Here is an 18,730-nt window from a genome sequence, read left to right as displayed (position 1 = left end):
CGGTAGTATTCATTGCTGAAATGGGAGTTAATGCCAAATTCTCTTCACTCTTGCCTGTGGTTGGAAATGGAGTGCAGACCGCTAGAAAGTGACAGGGGGCTCTTCAAAAGCACATCAATATTGTATCCTGAGAGAAAGTTAAGGGAAGTGGGACCGCTGTGTAAGAAAATGTGTCGATCAAGTCTATACTGTATATGAGGAAAGATATGTCAGGGGGAGAAAGAGAGAGCGGGGGTGCATAGAGTGATGGCAAAAGAGAGAGAGAGAGAGAGAGAGAGAAAGAAAATGCTGATGGGCGAGTCCATGTTACACTGGTCTCATTGATTTTCTCACGCTGGGATACATTCTCTGGAGGTGTGCACAACACCAGTCCGCATACACACACATATGCACACGTATCCACACATACACAATAATCATTTAGTGAACCCAAGGCCTCAAGTTTAAAAAGCTTTGGAGGCACAACATGTCGATTTGCTAGTAATCCTGCATTCAAATCTCTCTGCTCACTATAAGTGAAATAAATTAAATTCATCAATTCAAACTGTATTCACAGTACAGCTTTGTGATGCACAAACTATCTATTAATACACTAATATATTGGAAACTGCTGTTACATTTTAAAATCATATGGCTGATGTCATATGATAGGGAAAGTGTAACCCAAACCTCTTAACCTAACCTCTCACTCGAAGCCCCTAACCCTAAACCCTAACCCTAATCCTAACCCTCTAACCCATAGGTGTCAAACTCAGGTCCTGGAGGGCCGCTGTCCTGCATGTTTTCCAAGTCTCCCTGTTGCAACACACCTGATTCAAATGAACAGGTTCAACGTCAGACTTCCGCAGAGTTTACTGATGATCTGATCATTTGACTCTGGTGTATTGTGACAGGGAGACTTGGAAAACATGCAGGACATCGGCCCTCCAGGACCTGAGTTTGACACCTATGCAAAAACCCTAAATGTAACCATCTAACCCAGGGTTGGGAGGTCACTACCCTGCATGTTTTCTATCTCTCCCCATTGCAACATACCTGATCCAAATGAACAGTTTCAACATCAGAACCTGTTCATTTGAATCAGATGTGTTGCAACGGAGAGAGATGGAAAATATGCAGAAGAGTGGCCCTCCAAGTGCTGGTTCATGAGTACACAGGGGGCCACTCGCTCATTTACTCACTTACTTTTCTACACTAAATGATTGAGCAGAAAGTCCAAGTGGCCCAACTACTGTACAGTATTTGTAGCTAAGCACATTTGCTATATAATGTGCCCTTTAATTTGTGCATCTTATTTTATACACAAAATTCTAAATGTGTGACCCCATTATTTGTACAAGTTTTACTCTTCACATGTATTTGCAATTGATTTAATTTATAATGAAATAATGAATAATGTGTGTTCAAATGCGTGTGTGTGTGTGTGTGTGTGTGTGTGTGTGTGTGTGTGTGTGTGTGTGTGTGTGTGTGTGCGCTGCGGACGTTGCATCGGTCTGTCATGGTAAAGAAGGAGCTGAGCGAAAGTGCAAAGCTCTCAATTTACCGGTCGATCTGCGTCCCAACCCTCATCTATGGTCACGAGCTATGAGTCGTGACCGAAAGAACGAGATCCCGGATACAAGCGGCCAAAATTAGTTTTCTCCGCAGGGTGTCCGGGCTCTCCCATAGAGATAAGGTGAGAAGCTCGGTCATCCGGGAGGGGCTCGGAGTAGAGCCGCTTCTTCTCCACATCGAGAGGAGCCAGATGAGGTGGCTCGGGCATCTAATTAGGATGCCTCCTGGACACCTCCCTGGTGAGGTGTTCCGGGCATGTCCCACTGGCAGGACACCCCGAAGATGACCCAGGACACGCTGGAGAGACCATGTTGCCCAGCTGGCATGGGAACGCCTCGGGATCCGCCAGGAAGAGCTCGAAGAAGTGGCTGGGGAGAGGGAAGTCTGGGCATCTCTCCTAAAGCTGCTGCCCCCACGACCCGACCCTGGATAAGCGGTGGAAAATGGATGGATGGATGGATGGATGGATGGATGGATGGATGGATGGTGTGTTCAAATTATATTTTTTTTTAGTAGAAAGCAGTGAGTTTCCTTATTGACCATGCATCAAATTTGAGTCTCAGGCTGTAGCGAGCTGTGAATCCGCTAAGTGATATCTGGACTTCTCCAAATTATTGGAAGCAATTTGTTTTCGTCTTCATTTGATTTCGTTTTAGTTTTTTGTTTGTTTGGTTTTTTTTTTATTCAAAAGCAACCACTGTTTACCAAACTAGGTCTAATATAATCATTACATGATGGTAATTATTTATTCCAATACAAAATATTTGTTTTCTAGAATAACATTTTACACAGTCCAAAGTCGGGGGGAAAAAAAGAGTCAATAAAATTTTAGTTAAGATAACGTGCACCAATGAAAATCTCACAGGCTCCTGGTATAAGTAAATTTGTAGACTGGCAGACTTGTCAGTCACAGACATAACCTGAGGCTTTGATGGTGGACGGTGAGGACGAGAGAGTAATGGAAAGCCTGAAGGCCAAGAGCATTATCTCCTCCTGACTCTGACTGACACTCATTAGGCTGCAGAGTAGAGAGAGGTGGCTGAAAGCTTATTAAGCCACCTGCTCACAAAAGACCTTCATCGAATCGAAGTAATTGTAGAGACCTTAGCCATTGTGGTATTTTTATTCATCCTGCTGCAATTTTGCTTGCATTTGGAACACTGTTAATGTTTTCTGCACTAGTGTGAGAGACCGACATCAAACACTCTCATGTGGACTAACACACATCCATTTTTGATCCCTCCAGACATGTCCCGTTATCCGAGACGTCGGCTGCACTATTACTCCTTTCTTTGATTCATTAGAATCTCAGGGTTAATAACATTCACGCCAAATACATTTTCACTCCTTTGAAAAATGATTATGTAAAATGTAATTGTTTTACCTGAATAACCCCTAGGCAAGAAAAAATAATTAGACCTTGTGCTCAATGTCCTAAAGTAGCTCAGTCATTAGCTGGCCAGGTGTACACGCAACAATGAAGATGGCAGCTCTTGGGCATTATTTATAGATAATGATTCCTGTGACACAATTCAGATTTTTCTGCTACCAAATGGTACAATTCAGATGATTTGTGTCATGGCAACACAAAGAGTGATAAAAAGAATAAAAGCACATACTCGGATATACTCAAATAAGAATCAGGGCTGTTCCAAATGTGGCCAACAAACAGTTATGAATCTATGCTCTGCCGATGCAAATAACTGTAATTTACAAGAATTTACAGATTGAAGATAGCGAGTAATTGTGGGGGTGTCTTCAACTTGATATTCCCGTGTGAGGGAGTGACGTCATGTATGCGTGGTGTCACGTTTTCAGATTCATGTGTCCATACCAAACAGCGATGGTTGAGTGAGAGAGATTTGTGTTTTCAAGCTGGAAAAAAACATCCCCTCTTTAGAGTTTGGGTCAGCTAAAAACAAAAATATTACGTTTTGTGACACTTTGCTGTCGACTGAGTGTTGTCAAGCTTCCAAAAAACAACAAATTTTTTCCAAGGTAACTTTGGCAACACTGTTTTTGCCCTCCCCCCCCAAAAAAAAACATTCTACTGTGGATCAGACCAACCACAACCAGTTCAAGATCTCTGACAACAGTTGGCCGTGTTACAGTTCCAGATGACACACGAGTAAGCTAATTTACCGCAGCGAGCGGTGTACTTGAACGAGTTCAATCAACAAAAGTTCATGAACTCGTCCATGTATTTGGCGATCGTGAACTGAACACAGAATATCTGTCCGATGACTGTTTTTGTGGACGTGCTCATGCTCACTCGTTTCCTTTTTATTTTATTTTATTTTTTCAAGACTGCCAGGTTTCATATGACTCCCAGGAGAAAATCCGGCTAAATTTCTGGCAAAAGATCCTTCATATGTTGGAGGATGAAGTCCTAATATGGCAACCCAAGCCACAGAGCCTCACGCCGCCGCATTCATCATCAAAATATAAACCATGAAGGCGACTTGAAGAGGGGAAGAAAAAGAGCCCGTGGTGGTTGCCTCACTCGGGAAAGTTGTGCTAAATAATGAGGGATTTGATAGCCTGTGCTAGGGTTTAGACATTGCATTTCTTTCCCTTTGAATTTTGCAATGAGGGGTAGCAGTTCACAGCGAATCGCTAGTGGATTGGCGTTTTACCGCCGCCTGAAAACGAGAGGAGGGTTTAGGTGGAGTGTGCGACGGCTCATTGCTCATCTGCCTCAGCCTGGTTTCGACTGCATTTGTGTTGCGCAAAAACAGGGCTGTTGTAGTCTTCAGTGTTGCGCTTTGAAGACCACAGTCCTGTTTTTGCTTTAAGTCCTACAAGTTCCAGCAAGTTGCAGCTTTCCGCTAGTGTGGGCTGGATGGAAGGCAACGAAGCGGACATGGCAGTATTTTGAGGATAATGCCATTTTTAAATTTGTGAGCTCAACTTTCAACTAGTTTTCGCACATCATGAACTTTCACAACTCTGACCCCAGCCCAATTTAACCGCAATGTTTTTCTTCCTCTCCTAAATACCTCTGTAGCCTGCTCTTCTTTTGTATCCTGAGTGGCACAACAGTGTTAGTGATTAAATCATCAGCTAACAGTGTTCAATGATGTGTTGATAATCTGCTTTCACCATGCACGAAAATCATTCCGGGTGACATATTTGCATGCGGCCTGTAAGAATGTTGGTTTTAGGGACACGTTCACAATAAGCGTCCATGACGGCACATGCTCAATATTTGCTGCCTTGTTTTGTCTTTGCGTTTGAGAGCAGCACAACTCATTTTCAGTGCATGAAGGAGAATAATGTCCTGCAGTTGTGCTTTTCAAGTGTTCTAGTGTAGTGCACCCCCCTAAATTGCCCACATAACTATTAAAGTCAACAAAAGACACCCGTGCTCAATGTTGTTGTTTTTTTTTTTTTTTACTGTGTACAGCAAACCTTCTTTATACATCCCTATGACCAATAGGAGATCGATGTGCCTTGGTTTCATCTTTGCACACATTGAAGCATTGCACTCATCTGTTTATCGTATTTATTTTATTTTATGTTATTCCCACAAGGCTTGGGACTTAATGGGTTAGCCCTTTCAGTGCCAAGTGTTTTCTGAAAATAGAGAGCGCCAGCCAATTTTCAGCATTTTCACTTATCTTTCATGGCCGATAGAATATCTTGTGTTCTGACAATATAAACACAGAGTGTACACCATGAAAGCAAGTGGAATCCGCTCTATGATGTAGAAAGAAAAAGTATGGTTCTACCTTATTCCCATTAGTTTGGTTTCACTCAAATCACCAATCTCAGGAAAAATAATCTTAAGGATCCATACAAATACAAATACATCGCTGCATACAAAGCACTTTGTATGCAGCGATGGCTATTTGAAAGTGCTCTATAAATACTGTTGACTTGACCTGACATAGTATGAGTGTGGGGGTTGAAGTATTGAGGGAATATATTTATTTTCTAGCCAGTTTGCCACCTACAATCTTTCTCATGACCTGAAATAGCTATGTAAGCAATTACCATGGAATACATAATTATTATTTTTTTTTCTTCATTGTTGCAGTGTTTTTTGTCAACACATTTTCATTTCTCTGCTCTGCCAACAGGATTGGGAGTTGTACTGCTGCTGGGTGTTTCTGTAAATTACAGAAACATATACTGTATAGTTCCCATCAATAAGCCTTTTTTTTTTTTTTTTTTTGCTGTGGGTAATTGTGGACCTTTTTTTCTATTTTTTTTTTGTATTTCTTTTTGCACTGCGTAGAACTGTGGGACGGCAAGCTCTGTGATACAGACAGCATATTATAGAAAATCATGTCTGTGAATATTCTCATCCATCCAAGTAATTGTTTTTTCAAGTACCCAACTGTGATCAATCGATTTAAGAAGCTTTTAGCAAATTGGTACATGTTAGCTACGTAGGAAATTAGCGCTTACCTTTGCGGCTTTTTTTTTTTGAAGCTCTGCTGCTATCGGATCATCCAGAAGGGAACCACTCACCCGATGAATACAGATCAGGTCGCTGTGTAGCTCGTCAGCCCTCATCATTTGACATGATTGTTCAATTACAGCTTGAACCATCCTCAAGTTGTTTGTAAATTTGTTTCTAGTAGACGTTCCATCGCGGTTTCATATCCACTTCCTGTGAATCTTCTCATCATCATTTTTTTGTCACCAATTTTTGTCCTACCATGATAAATACTTTGCTCGATCGCTAGCTGCTTGTATTTGTCCGTTTTTTTTTCCAGTCTCCAGCTGCAGAGTGGGGGTTATCTCATGAGTCGCACCTGTCTCTAATCATGCCACGTTACCATCTGCTTTTATAGATTCTGCCATGCCGACAATTGGCTGTCGCATTATTACAGCCTTGCTCAAAACACTAGTCTCAGATTGCCTGAATTTTTCAGATGTTCATGGTCTTAGCTTCATAGCTTCTCGCCACGATTCATGTTTAAGTATTTTCTTGGATTTCATTCTTCTTATTTCCTCGGTTAAAGTGTTCTCATGCATTTGGATTTACTTGTCCTTTTGTGACGAGCTTTTTACATTGATATTCATCCTTGCTTTTTGCAGCGTTTTTGGTTTGTTTCATTATTTCCTGGTTCTTTGTTACCAGCGTCTTTTGTTGTACTCTGTCGGTCTTGCATGTTTGTAAATAAACATTTTTTTTGTCAAAGCCTTATCTGTTTCTCCGCTTGTGGAACCCACCTCTTTGCGGATTATTCCGGAGATCTAATGAGTAATGTTATCTTACCTGTGTTTATGTGTTTCCAGAACATCTGTGTGTGTGAATATTCATTACTTTGAAGGGGCATCACTCCAAGTCGATGTTAAATTTTAATTAGCATTAGAATGAGATGCACCATTAACGATGCGAGTGATGTTTTAAAAACAAAGCATTTGTTGTTGTTTAAATATAATGAGTGTAAGTATTTTGGTCGTTTAGTTTTACAGTAAACTCCAACAAGGTTGGAGGCAAAGAAGCGCGTTCAAAATCAAGCTGATGATCTTTTAAATATTGATTGACAGCAGAGAGCAGAACTTTCAGAGTAACCATTTGAATCTGTCTGTTACAACATAATGTCTCCATCCTCTGCTGTTTCTTAAAATAAAAAAGTGCTTTTTTTCTGCTGAGATAGACACAAGAAGGGTTTTTCCTCTTTCTTGCATCAGCAGCAATAAATTGTCGCTGCCAGCTTCTCTATTAGATATGCTAGTCTCTTCTTGGCTCATTCCCCCGCCCATCTTTTTCTTCCTCCTCCTCCAAATATTGCCCACCAACCCTCACTTTACCCAATCCCCAGACTTGCAGATTCCCCGAGCTCTGGTGTCTGTCCTCATATTGCATCAGACGAGAAGAGCTACAGTACAGTAATTTGCATCAGAAGGACCTGGTTGCTCATCTCCCTGCCAGTCAGCTGGCCTGTCGTGCTGCCTGCGCTCGTGTCTGCCTCCCTAAATGTTGCCAACTTCCACGCCCGATTCATGTCCTATTCATCTAGAGTTGAATAAAAGGCTGCTTTCCTTGGGACATCCAACACTCTGCTGGCCTTTACTTTCTTGGTGAAGCACAGGAGTGAGGATTAAGGAGAATGGACAGAGGGACGTATACTCAGCAGGAATGCATAAAAGCATACTTTAGTTCTGCCAAGCTGCTTCCATCCTCCAACTATAATTGGAGAGCATTTTGTGTTTTTCTCTCTGCCCAATCACATCCGAACCAAAGGACGCTGAGCTTTTGGGCAGGGAATTGTTTTGCATGGACACTCAAATTGGCTGTTTTGAAAATTCTGGTAGACCTCAGACGTTGTTACAAAAATACATTTCCCGGTTGAATTATTTTCTCCCAGTGATTTTTAAATCACTTTACTTAGAAATCCAGAACTGCTATTTATTTATTTATTTATTTATTTATTCCGCTCCATTTTTGTCCTTTTGTGGTTAGCACAATCCACACTCCTCACGTAATAGCCTGTTTATATGTCTGTTGAAATCTGTTTTAATTCTCATACGTATACATGCACTATCATCGACATTTACAGTAGAAGTGAGCTTAGACTTGATCAATTAAAAGAATCAAACTTTTTTTTCTGTTCCTTGATTTTTCATCATGGGAAATCATGAAATGATCATTAAGAATGATCAGCTGATGCCCATAATGTGTCAATCCACTATTCTTTGTGCCTGCAGTGTAGCCATTTCTAAAGCAAGACCGGAGTAATAGTATAGTAACAAGTAAAGAACACTGATGATATGAACAGTAGTATCTCTCTGTGTCCTCTTACTCACTGTCATTTGACGGCACAAGATATATGACAGCCGGCTTGAGGGTGTGCATGAAGTTGCCAAAATGGAGTGGTAAAGCTGCGGCCATTGTCAATAGAGAGCATGCAGACTCATCCATGAATCTGTCCCTAAATGTTCATCTGCCTTTGTGGCCGTAACGATCGGTGGGCTCTTCTCTGTCACCGTATTTCCTCCATTTTCTTTTAGAAGCACAGATATATCCCTCCATAAAGGAAGACACAAAGAGGGCTGCAGAGGTCCTCCCTCACCCGCCCACAACACAAAAGATTGTTTGATAAAAGCGTATGGAGATGCAATGAGCTAATTGCTAAAGGAAATTAGGAAATATCAATTTTCCTTACACTCAAAGACACACACTTACTCAAGACGCTATCTCTCTGCCGTGATGCCATATGTGATTGCATGCATGCGTGTCGACACCATTTTTCACCGTTCTATTTCTTTCTTTTCCAAAGATACTAAAGTTGCCCATGTCGCAGTCCCAGTGGATAGTGCTCAGACAAAACACTTTCTTTTAAAGCAGGTCATCTTCAATGCGGGGCGTATCCAAAGGACTGCCAAGATAGAGTCTCTTGAAAAGCAGGATTTCTACAGCAAAGAGTCATTCTTGATGTCTCTTCATTCTCACTTCATTAGTAAGAGTGGTGATCCCAATGATGGTTGAGGATATGGAGCTGGTATTTAATTGGTCCTTTGATGGTGAAGCAAGCCCCGCATTCCCTTTGATAAATCTACTGTATGTGACCTTTACATCACCTATATGTGGTTTGATTTGACAGAGAAGTGGGTGCGCGGACGGACCATCGACCGTGGTGAGGTCGACATTGGAACACAACAGAATCAGGCCATCCCACCAGGAGTCTTTTGGAGGTTTCATATGACTGTGCACCACCCGACCCACATCAAGTTCAATCTCTCCCTCTCCCATAATGCACTGCTGGGGGTCTACGGACGCAGGAATATACCACCTACACACACACAGGTGAGCCATCACCGTCGCGTCAGACACTCTGTCAGCTAGCAACATGTCATGATGCTCACACACAAGTTCCAAAATACTGTACCCAAAGTCTTAAAAAGATCACTGCGTACTAAAGAACAAATATGCAAGATGGTAATACAATTTGATCTATAGATACTTATTAATGTCATACTAATCAGTTTCCCAAACCATTTAGGACATACAAATGAGCAATAAAAAAACACCAAATTAATTACAAAAATCATGAATTCAACATTTTAAGCCAAGTAGTTTTGCGCCTGCTACAGTATCGATGAGATAGCTGATGTATTTATGTACATACATTCTGACCCAATTAAAATTTGCCATGAGTCTTGACATTAATGACAAATGTACTTGGATATAAATATTAACAAAGTTAGAGATTTCTCCTAAATCAATTTTGAAAAACACATTTGGTATGTTGGAAACAAAAGGCTAAATGCCTGGAAAACTCTGTATTTATTTTTTTGGGTGTGTGTCTTTTTTGCCCTTTTACAAAGGCAGTGCTTCTGATTAAGCTGACCGTGTGCCAGTTTTCAGTCAATCTCGAAATTGAACGCAGTAATTCTTCATCTGCAGTGTGGTTTTAAAGCCGCCCGCCCTGAACAACAGCAGGTCACAGGAAAAACAGGAGAGCGTCAAATACTAGTGGTTGAATCCCTTCTAGTTTATCTAGCTGTATTTGAGCATCTGTTGTGCCAATGACACAATATGAAGAGGAGCATTCAATAAAATAAATGCAGATCAGCATGACGAGTGGCACTGGCTACTCTTTTACATATAGTATACATGCTGCACATGCAATACTATGCAAATCTCTTAGTCCACAATTAGATTTGTTGTTTTAACAATGCCTTAATGATTAGATATTGCATAACTCAAAGGCCACTAAGTAGAGCTTCGACCACCACCACAGCTGAACCAGTAATAAAACAGAAAACAATTCAAATAAACAATGCATTTGGCTTTGTTTGTTCATCTGTCTGTTAGTAACCTCCTTCCTGGTTAATGCAGGCTGAAGAACAGACAAGGCGCGTACGATTCAAGACTTGGATGCTTGGTTACATTGGCACAAAGTATATAGTATGTTTACTACTACTAATAATGATAATGCACCCTCTTTCAAACCATCATCAGGATAGACTGAAGTATAATTGATTGTTGAAAATTGCACATTGCAGTTGCTTAATTGCATGTTCACTCACTAACCGATTGTGCACGCTGTTGGCAACAGGTGTGAAAGTTGAGCAGAATGCCGTAATTAAACAAGGATTTGTGCTTTAGGTAGCTCTGAAGGTTTTTACTCTGAAAACAGTTAGGTCAGCGCCACAATCACAAGATTAATTTAAAAGTAATGGAATCGGAAATCTTAGCGTAATAGGGGAAAACAAACATTTGACTGGGTCAGAAAAAAGTCATCCATCACTGTGATATTTTCAAGGGAAGCATCAACCGAGAGAAATCATTATCGTCAAAAGTACCTGAAAATGAAAATAAAAGTATCTTACCACAAATGTAATTTTATGACATTAAATGCACTTAAGCATTTGGAAGTAAATTAAAAGTACAGAGTGAGTGGTTAAAATTTTAATTAGATTTCAATGAGTTTTTCAATTAATTTTGATCCGTTTTGTGGTTAAAGCTCTGCATGTTGGCAAATGAGCAAAGTGAGCCTGGCGATCATGTGACACTGATATCTACTGGCCTCAAGCTGGAAGGAGCGACAAATACGGGGACTCACCACTGGTTCACCCATATAAAGATTTCCGGATTACATGCGTCGCATTTTCATGACCTCCCCCTACCGGTATCCCTAGCATACAGGCAGGACTCTTTTGCAATGTTATATTTTGCGATTGAGGCATTATGTCATTAAATTTCTTGAGATTCACGCTAAATACTAAAGAAAAATATATATTTAGATCTGAAAAAAATATATTGTGATTGATATAATGGACCACATTTTGGTATACTGACTCCCGTGCACTCCTGTGCATAAAAATTTGCGTGTCAGCGCAAGTCTCGTTTAGTGTATTTGAGGCCATTTCAGTTGTCAAAGCATTACTCATTATGTAGAGCATTTTATATCAATGAAAACTGTTTTTATGAAAATGTTTTTTTTTTAATTCTATGAATGGAAACTTATAGTACACCCTTATTTTGCGTATACTGCCCCTCTCAGAGGGTGCCAACTTAATTTAACTGCAGAGACATTTTGCTAGTTTGACACACTCCCTGGTTAGCAGATCAGTTTTCACATGTTTCACATGTCCGTTTTTGAAAGATTTGTAAATCATGCCTGAATAGGTATATTCCTATTCAAAAACCTGGACAAAACAACCTCCAAAATGGGGTTGTATTGATAGAAAACATGCCAAGTCCATCTATTTTTTTTTTTATTTTTTTTTACCAAAAGGGTGTTATTTCTGATAGAGGTTTTAAGAGTGTAGGTTGGAGATCTTAAGTTCAATAATGCACCTGGCTTGTTCCATCTCCACAGAAAAAAACTAAACAACAAAAAACTCTGCCCTCCAAGGTCTCCCCTTGAAATTGCATGTGCACTAATTCTCTTTGTGAATGCAGTTAACTATTGTTTGATGATGTTTCCTTCTGTGTTCAGTTCGACTTTGTGAAACTGCTGGAAGGCAAGGCGCTGCCCAGATCTTTGAGTGATCATGTTTCAGCTGGCAAAGCACCCAAAGGTCTGCTGCTGAGCGGCTTCCAAGAAACGCGCTTTATTGAGTACATGGACCCTGGCACCTGGCATCTGGCTCTCTATAATGATGGGCGCAACCTCGAGCAAGTATTACTCCACAGCACTCCCATAGGTGAGAAGACGACTTGCATCTTTACAGGTTGCAATCGTTTGGCCGGTTTGAGTCACAACACGCTTCCGCTGTAATGCGTTGTCTCTGAGCTCTTCGTTATCTTTTCCTCTCTCAGCTTTCATCTGTTCATGTATAAAAACAGACTGACATGTTGAAGTGTCAAGTCATTTACTTTTGAAAAGAACTTCCATATTGTTCAAGTCAAGTGAGCTTGGTGTGACAAGAAGACAGCTATTTGAAACAGAATGATAAGGACTGCGCGTAGGAATGGCAAAACCTCGTACATTGCTGATTATTATGACACACATGGACCCGGGAGTAATTTGGAGTGTAAATAATGCAGGACTACTGACAACTGCATAATTACCGGCGGCATTTTCACTTGGGTTTTTGGGTTTATGTGAAATGAAAGTACTGCCACAGTCAAAACTTTGAGAGGTTACAAAATTTAAATAGCTGAGAGGCCAAGTTACATACAACATAAAATGCATTTCAGAATAAAACGATACTATTGGAAAACCTACTTATTTCACCAAATGAAAATGGAAGATGAAAATATTTGCATGGTTATTATTTTTTGTTCCATTAGTGAGTACTGTGTGTGACAAACTGGAGATTAAACGGTGAGCAGTTGGGGGAGTTTTGTGCCTTTTGTCAAGGGTACATCATCCTACTTTCCAGTCGCTTGCGAAGTTTTTATATGTTTTTGAACAAATGATTATTATACCCATTGAAACGAGTACTTTTAAAACATTGCCCTGCAAACAAAGAAAATAACTTTTTTTTTTCCTGTGGTATTGTTTCAGTACCGGTACCGAAGTATTTTATGCCGCTATCGTACTCAAGTCAAAAATTTAGTTCTGTGACAACGCTGGCACTGACAGGCTGTCGCCATTGTTGTAGTGTGCCTGTGTTTTTGTCATGTGAGCAATGGTGTTTTTTACACATCAATGTCAAGCACATTCCGGCCACCTTTTGTGAACAACTGAGCGACAATTAAGAATCGGATCGTGTAGTATCAGCCGATCTTCGAGGATGCAGTGTTGGTACCTGTATCGGGAATGAAAAGTAGTGTCCTTACTAGAATTATTCTGACAAGTACATTCATACAAAAAAAAAAAAAAAAAAACTTAAGTAAATGTATGAAAGTAAATGTAGCCTGTGAATGTCCACCTCTATTTATAACTACCGGTATTTGGAATCTGGTGTTACAAATGTCCTGCTGATGTAATCATCATTACTCATGGATGTGAAAATGCTGCGATATTAAGCACCGCTTGAAAGACCAGGCTGCAAAGTAATCTAGCTGAACTGTAACATTGTGGGAAAAAAAAAAACATTGTTCTGAAATCATGACCGACAGCATGCAACCAATAAACATTAATGTTATTCCAGGGTTGTCAAGCATTTGGCATGTTCGGTTTGAAGACTGCCATAGAACAGGCATTTGTTTCATATGTATATTCTGAACTGAGTTCGTATCAGTATCCCTTCAATCATGTAAATGTAGTCAAAAGTGATGGGCTTTGAATGGCAGTCAGCAGTGTGTCAAAGGGCTTGGCGCACCAGGGGGAAAAAAAATAAAGCCTTGATGAAAAAGTTAATTTTTCCGCCAATTCAAACAATGGTTCCGAGTTATCACTGTATTGTTTCGGATGAAGGAAATCAAACCCACTGACCCGTGAGGCGGCGCATTCTAATGTGAGACCCGATGTGCTGGAGCTCCGACTGGAGCCTGAGAGGAAGATAAGATATGAGATGATCATTGCCGAGAAATTGAGCTTCTGCGCGGCAAAGAGTAACTAGATCCAGCAATGAATATTGAGAGTAAGCCTGGGAGCAGCATATATGTATGCTTTTTCGAATAAAAACAAAAAACATTTTGTAGTATATAAGATAAGATAAAATAAGATATCCTTTATTTGTCCCACACAAATGTATCTACACCATATGTTTCTATCGAGAGAGAGAGAGAAAGAGAGAATGAAAACTATGGAAACAATATGTCAAGTCAATGCTGATTTACCCTCATATGCTTGTTGTCATAAAAACACATGGGTGGCCATAAAGTGTGGGTGCAAAAGCAATGAGGTATGCGATAATGTGTACTCCACTGCTGTCATGGGCAATCACAATGATCATTAATTTCCTTCGTCGGAATAAAAGGGACAGTGAAACAACATTTAAAGCTGCATGTGTTTGGTTGACTGACAACAGGCTTGTGTTGCATCAGTCAAGGGTCATTTTGCTTATTTATACACTCCTTCTTGCTAACATTAAGAATGTAATTGCTGCTTACTTTGACAAAAATTAAATAAATAAAAAAGCTGGGAAATGTGCACAGGTAACATGAGCCAAGCAGATATATACTGTAAACGACTGGGAGACTGTCATGATTTAAAAAAAAAAAAAAGCCTTCCTACATACAATATCAGATGAAAGAAATTGCATAATCATTATGTTAATGAATACGCTCTGCCTGCACATGCTGGGCTAATTGTGCATATTTTCAAATCTGCCATTTTTTTCTCATGCGTATTCCTCCTCTCTGAAGTACAAATAAGAAAAAAAAAACAAGTTTATGACCGCATTGATGGCCACACATTTTCCATGTAATCATGGTTAGAAACTCAATGGGCATTTCTAGTCAGATGATTGTCAATTCATTTGAGATTAAAACCCAAGGGTCATAAAGCATTGCTGGAACTTTAAAAGGCTCATAAACTACAATTGGAATGCTTATTTGACCAATCAGACCACTTGGGCGGAATTACCTATTTTATAATCACACTTAGCTGCAATAACTTATGGCATGAATGATTTCCAACTGAAAAGCGTTTAGTCAGTGGAAAGAACAGATTATGCATACACACATACACACACACACACACACACACACACACACACACACACACACACATGCACGCACGCACACAAACGATATATAGTCAAATACACACACACTTTGTGCAGTGCTTGTTAATTGGTTGGAAAATTTTATAGCTATGATAGTGACCTGGAAATGGAGACCTTAATTTACTGTTACAACCTCACTGACCTCCAGCTTTCTGTAAGATCATGCCGTCTTCTCAGGAATAAAAGCTCCTCCCTGACCTTGCAGATGAGTTCTTGCTCATTGCATTTGTCAGGTGCCACATCCAAAATTTGAATTTACACACGCAAGTTTATTTTTCTTCCAAGAGGATAGAAGACTCACATGAGGAGTTTTCCTGACTGTGTGAGAGATGATTGGCACTCCTCTCCATCAGTGTGACAATGACAGGTGATGGAGGTGAAAATGACTTTGGTTTCTATAGTGATGCACTGCTGTGTGTGGAGGAACTGCACTGTCTGTCTTATTAGCATGTGTCACACGTGCCTCAAGGCGAGAGTCGCACTATATCGCTGTGTGTGTTTGTTTGTAAAATGTGTGCCTGTTTGCACGTGTGTGGACCATGCCAATGAAGGATTTGTCATTCATATGCAACCTCAATAAAAGAAGGCAGCGGGCAGCGGTGGTTTGACTCATGAGTTGATCTATGTGCAGAGGGCCAGAGCAGGACAGCACATGGGTGTAATCTGTGTATTATTTGTTCTTTCCACTTTGAATGGGCAGTCGAAAAACTAAAAATTAATTTTAATGTATTTGTTTTAAAATATCTTGGATTAAAAAAAATCTCAGATCCTGCATTTTACAATTACAATTTAAATTAAAAATACTAAATTGGGGAAACAGGACACAGGATAGAGGTTGATTTTTATATTTAATTGGTTAGGCTTACGTGACTTGGAGTTTGGTAACCAGCGTCAGTTTAAGATGTTGGCCAGTCAGTAGGTCACCATCAGTGAGGACCGCAGGCACAATCGATCAGATGATCAGTCTGCCATATTGTAACATGATCCAGATGGGCAGAAGAGAAAGAAAACATGAATAAACTAGATGCGGCAAAAATATCTCTCCCATTTCAGTTATAATGCATAGAGTTCATTACAGTGACGTTGTAAACAACGTTGCCCTTCATACAGTGTGGCTCATTGGACAGCCCTGACCGACTTTGATGCCTAACAACCTAAGAGTATACTTACTAATGCTCATATGTTTTTGGTTTTGTTGTTACCATCCGAAAATGGAAAGAACAAATTATAAAGAGATTCATTCTTCTGACCTATTTTACATCATCTGGCTTACATTGATGTTATATGGCACAATACAGCATCATTTCGCTGCAGATGGGCATTCCCCCATCTGCAGCCCCTTCTCTAGGTTTCCCTTTTTTTTTTCTTGCCCTCCTCAGTGGCCATGTGTTTAAGGTCTTTATAATGAATTGGACTTGAATCAGGGTCTCCATAACAAATTTGGTTTGGCTCAAAAAGGGTTGTTCATTGGTTCTCTTTTTTTCACAACCGAGTCACACAAATCCATCTACTCTGTACTGTGCTGTTCAACTCCCCCCCCCCCCATATTAATTAATCCCAATCCAATTTGGTCTTTATTTCCTTTATATCCTTGGCTAAAAGTGGCCAGTGCCTCATACTTTCACATTCATACATTTTATATTTTCAGTGCACATGTACACCTGCGCACCACATACAAGTACCGTATGTGCCCTCATTTAGGGCACAATATCCAGCATCCATCAGCACTTTGTGGTTATGGTCCTCAGAATATTCCTTTGGCTATATTAACTAAAAGAGCACCAGGTGAGTTACGTCTGCCAATGCTAGATTATTCACAAAAGTATTTTGTTAAAAAAAAAAAATCATAGTGGTTACAGTTTCTTGGCCCATTTGTTACCTAGCCACTTGCTGCCTTTTGGACGATGATAAAATCACGACACATACTGTGTCAGTGTATTCACAGTTGTCTTTTGACGATTGAATATTTGTCAAGAAGCTACTTTCTCATTCATGGAGACTGATAGATGGATGCGCCCCCCAATTACATCACCATTAACAGCTACTATATGCTATCCCCAACAAGTTTGAATATTGTCAGAGAAAGAAATGGATAAAAAAGAAGTGATGTTAACACATGTAAATTGCTTTCAAATGTTTGGGTGCTAATTTGTCAATGTTAATTGAGTAAAAAGTGGGTTTCAGACAAACAAATCAAGCAATATGTCTTGCATTGTTTGCACTCTGGGATGATTATACCTCCATGGTAGAGGTAATAGTAAAAACATGATCCATCAATCCTTCCATCCAATCATCCATCCATTTTGTACACTGCGTATCATGTCACAGAGAGCTGGAGTCTGTCCCCGCTGACTCTGGTTGAAAGCTGCCAGGCACATATCGAGAGAATATCATTCGCACTCACTACTAGATGGGCACTGCATGGAAGGTAGGCAAGTAAACCAATTCATGCTCAGTGATCTAAAGACACTGTCGACATCATAAAGTTTAACGTCATAGCAGCAAAGTCAAACTAAAGGCAGGAATTAAATGTGATGATGCAATGACGCACCGTTATTTACTGACCGCTGCATGCATTTGTTCCAGCAGTAACATCACGCAGTAATCCGTTCTCCACTAACTGGGTCATTCACAACGGCAGATTTTGTGTTCAATCTTGTTCCAAATTGTGTTCTTGTAAACAGTTTGATGATGAAGCGTTGATATATGTAAATGCGCGTGCAGTGTGTTTGCAACCTGTAATGCAGCATAATGTGCTTAGTGCAACACGGAGTAAGTGAGTGCCTGGCCAGTCTCCAGAGAGTGATAGCAGCTGGATCAGGCTAATCTAATATAGCTTCTGTGTCTGGGGAGCCGTCCATTGCTTATCACATATTTCATTCAATAACAGAACACTGTGCCAGTTGATGGAGTAACATGTGGATTATTTTCTTTTTCTTTTGTTAATGTCTTGAATAAATGAATACATTAATGATGTCTGTGTATGCTGTTTCATAGAAACACTGAATGGCTGTTCCAAAGGATGTAATGGAAACGGCGAGTGTGTTGCTGGACGCTGCCACTGCTTTGCTGGTTTCATGGGTCCTAACTGTGCCAAAGGTAATGAAAAAATAAAATTAAAATGTTGTGTAAAGTAAGACTGACATGCAGATTATGGGTTTAAACCCACAATGGATTTGCCAATTTTAGATTCAAACGAATGGCTGAATGCATAGCCATTTGTAATTCTGCTATTTATTAAAAAAACAATAAAAATAATAATAATAATAATTAAAAAATAAATAAAATAAAAAAGCTAACAACTCTCTTACAGCCAAACAAATTCATGGCCTTCGAATTTCCGGGATAGGAAGTTTACAATGAAACAATCTTGTGCGTGATACAGATTGGGTATCTATTGGGTACTAGTAAAACTTCTCATCCGTTCCATGTTTTTGTTCCAAGTGCATCTATTTACATGTTACATCGTCAACTTTTTATTAAAAAGGCTCAACAAGGTTCAGAAAACAATTGCTCAAGAGACAGAATATTCCATCTGCAGGGGTCATTTAAAACAGACATTTTAAAAGCGGATATGACTTTAAAAATCTGTCCGTCCGTCCGCAGTTCTTTGAGGACCCTTCCACCATATTTTTCACATGATGAC

At 40.0% G+C, this 18,730-nt stretch overlaps 1 protein-coding gene across 3 annotated transcripts in view; it reads left to right on the top strand.

Annotated features, from left to right (window-relative positions):
• The window catches only part of tenm1 (teneurin transmembrane protein 1), a 203,797-nt gene that overhangs the window by 108,463 nt on the left and 76,604 nt on the right, over positions 1–18,730 (top strand). For all 3 annotated transcript variants that reach the window (XM_052057442.1, XM_052057450.1, XM_052057432.1), the window contains 3 exons: positions 9,117–9,319; positions 11,961–12,168; positions 18,082–18,183. In XM_052057442.1, coding sequence (XP_051913402.1) covers positions 9,117–9,319; positions 11,961–12,168; positions 18,082–18,183 — 513 coding nt within the window. The remainder of the gene's footprint in view (positions 1–9,116; positions 9,320–11,960; positions 12,169–18,081; positions 18,184–18,730) is intronic.

This window comes from Hippocampus zosterae, chromosome 1 (genome assembly GCF_025434085.1).
Source record: "Hippocampus zosterae strain Florida chromosome 1, ASM2543408v3, whole genome shotgun sequence".
In the NCBI taxonomy this organism is placed as follows: domain Eukaryota; kingdom Metazoa; phylum Chordata; class Actinopteri; order Syngnathiformes; family Syngnathidae; genus Hippocampus; species Hippocampus zosterae.
Note: the sequence above shows the minus strand (reverse complement) of the source record. Positions and strands in the feature narration are given on the sequence as shown.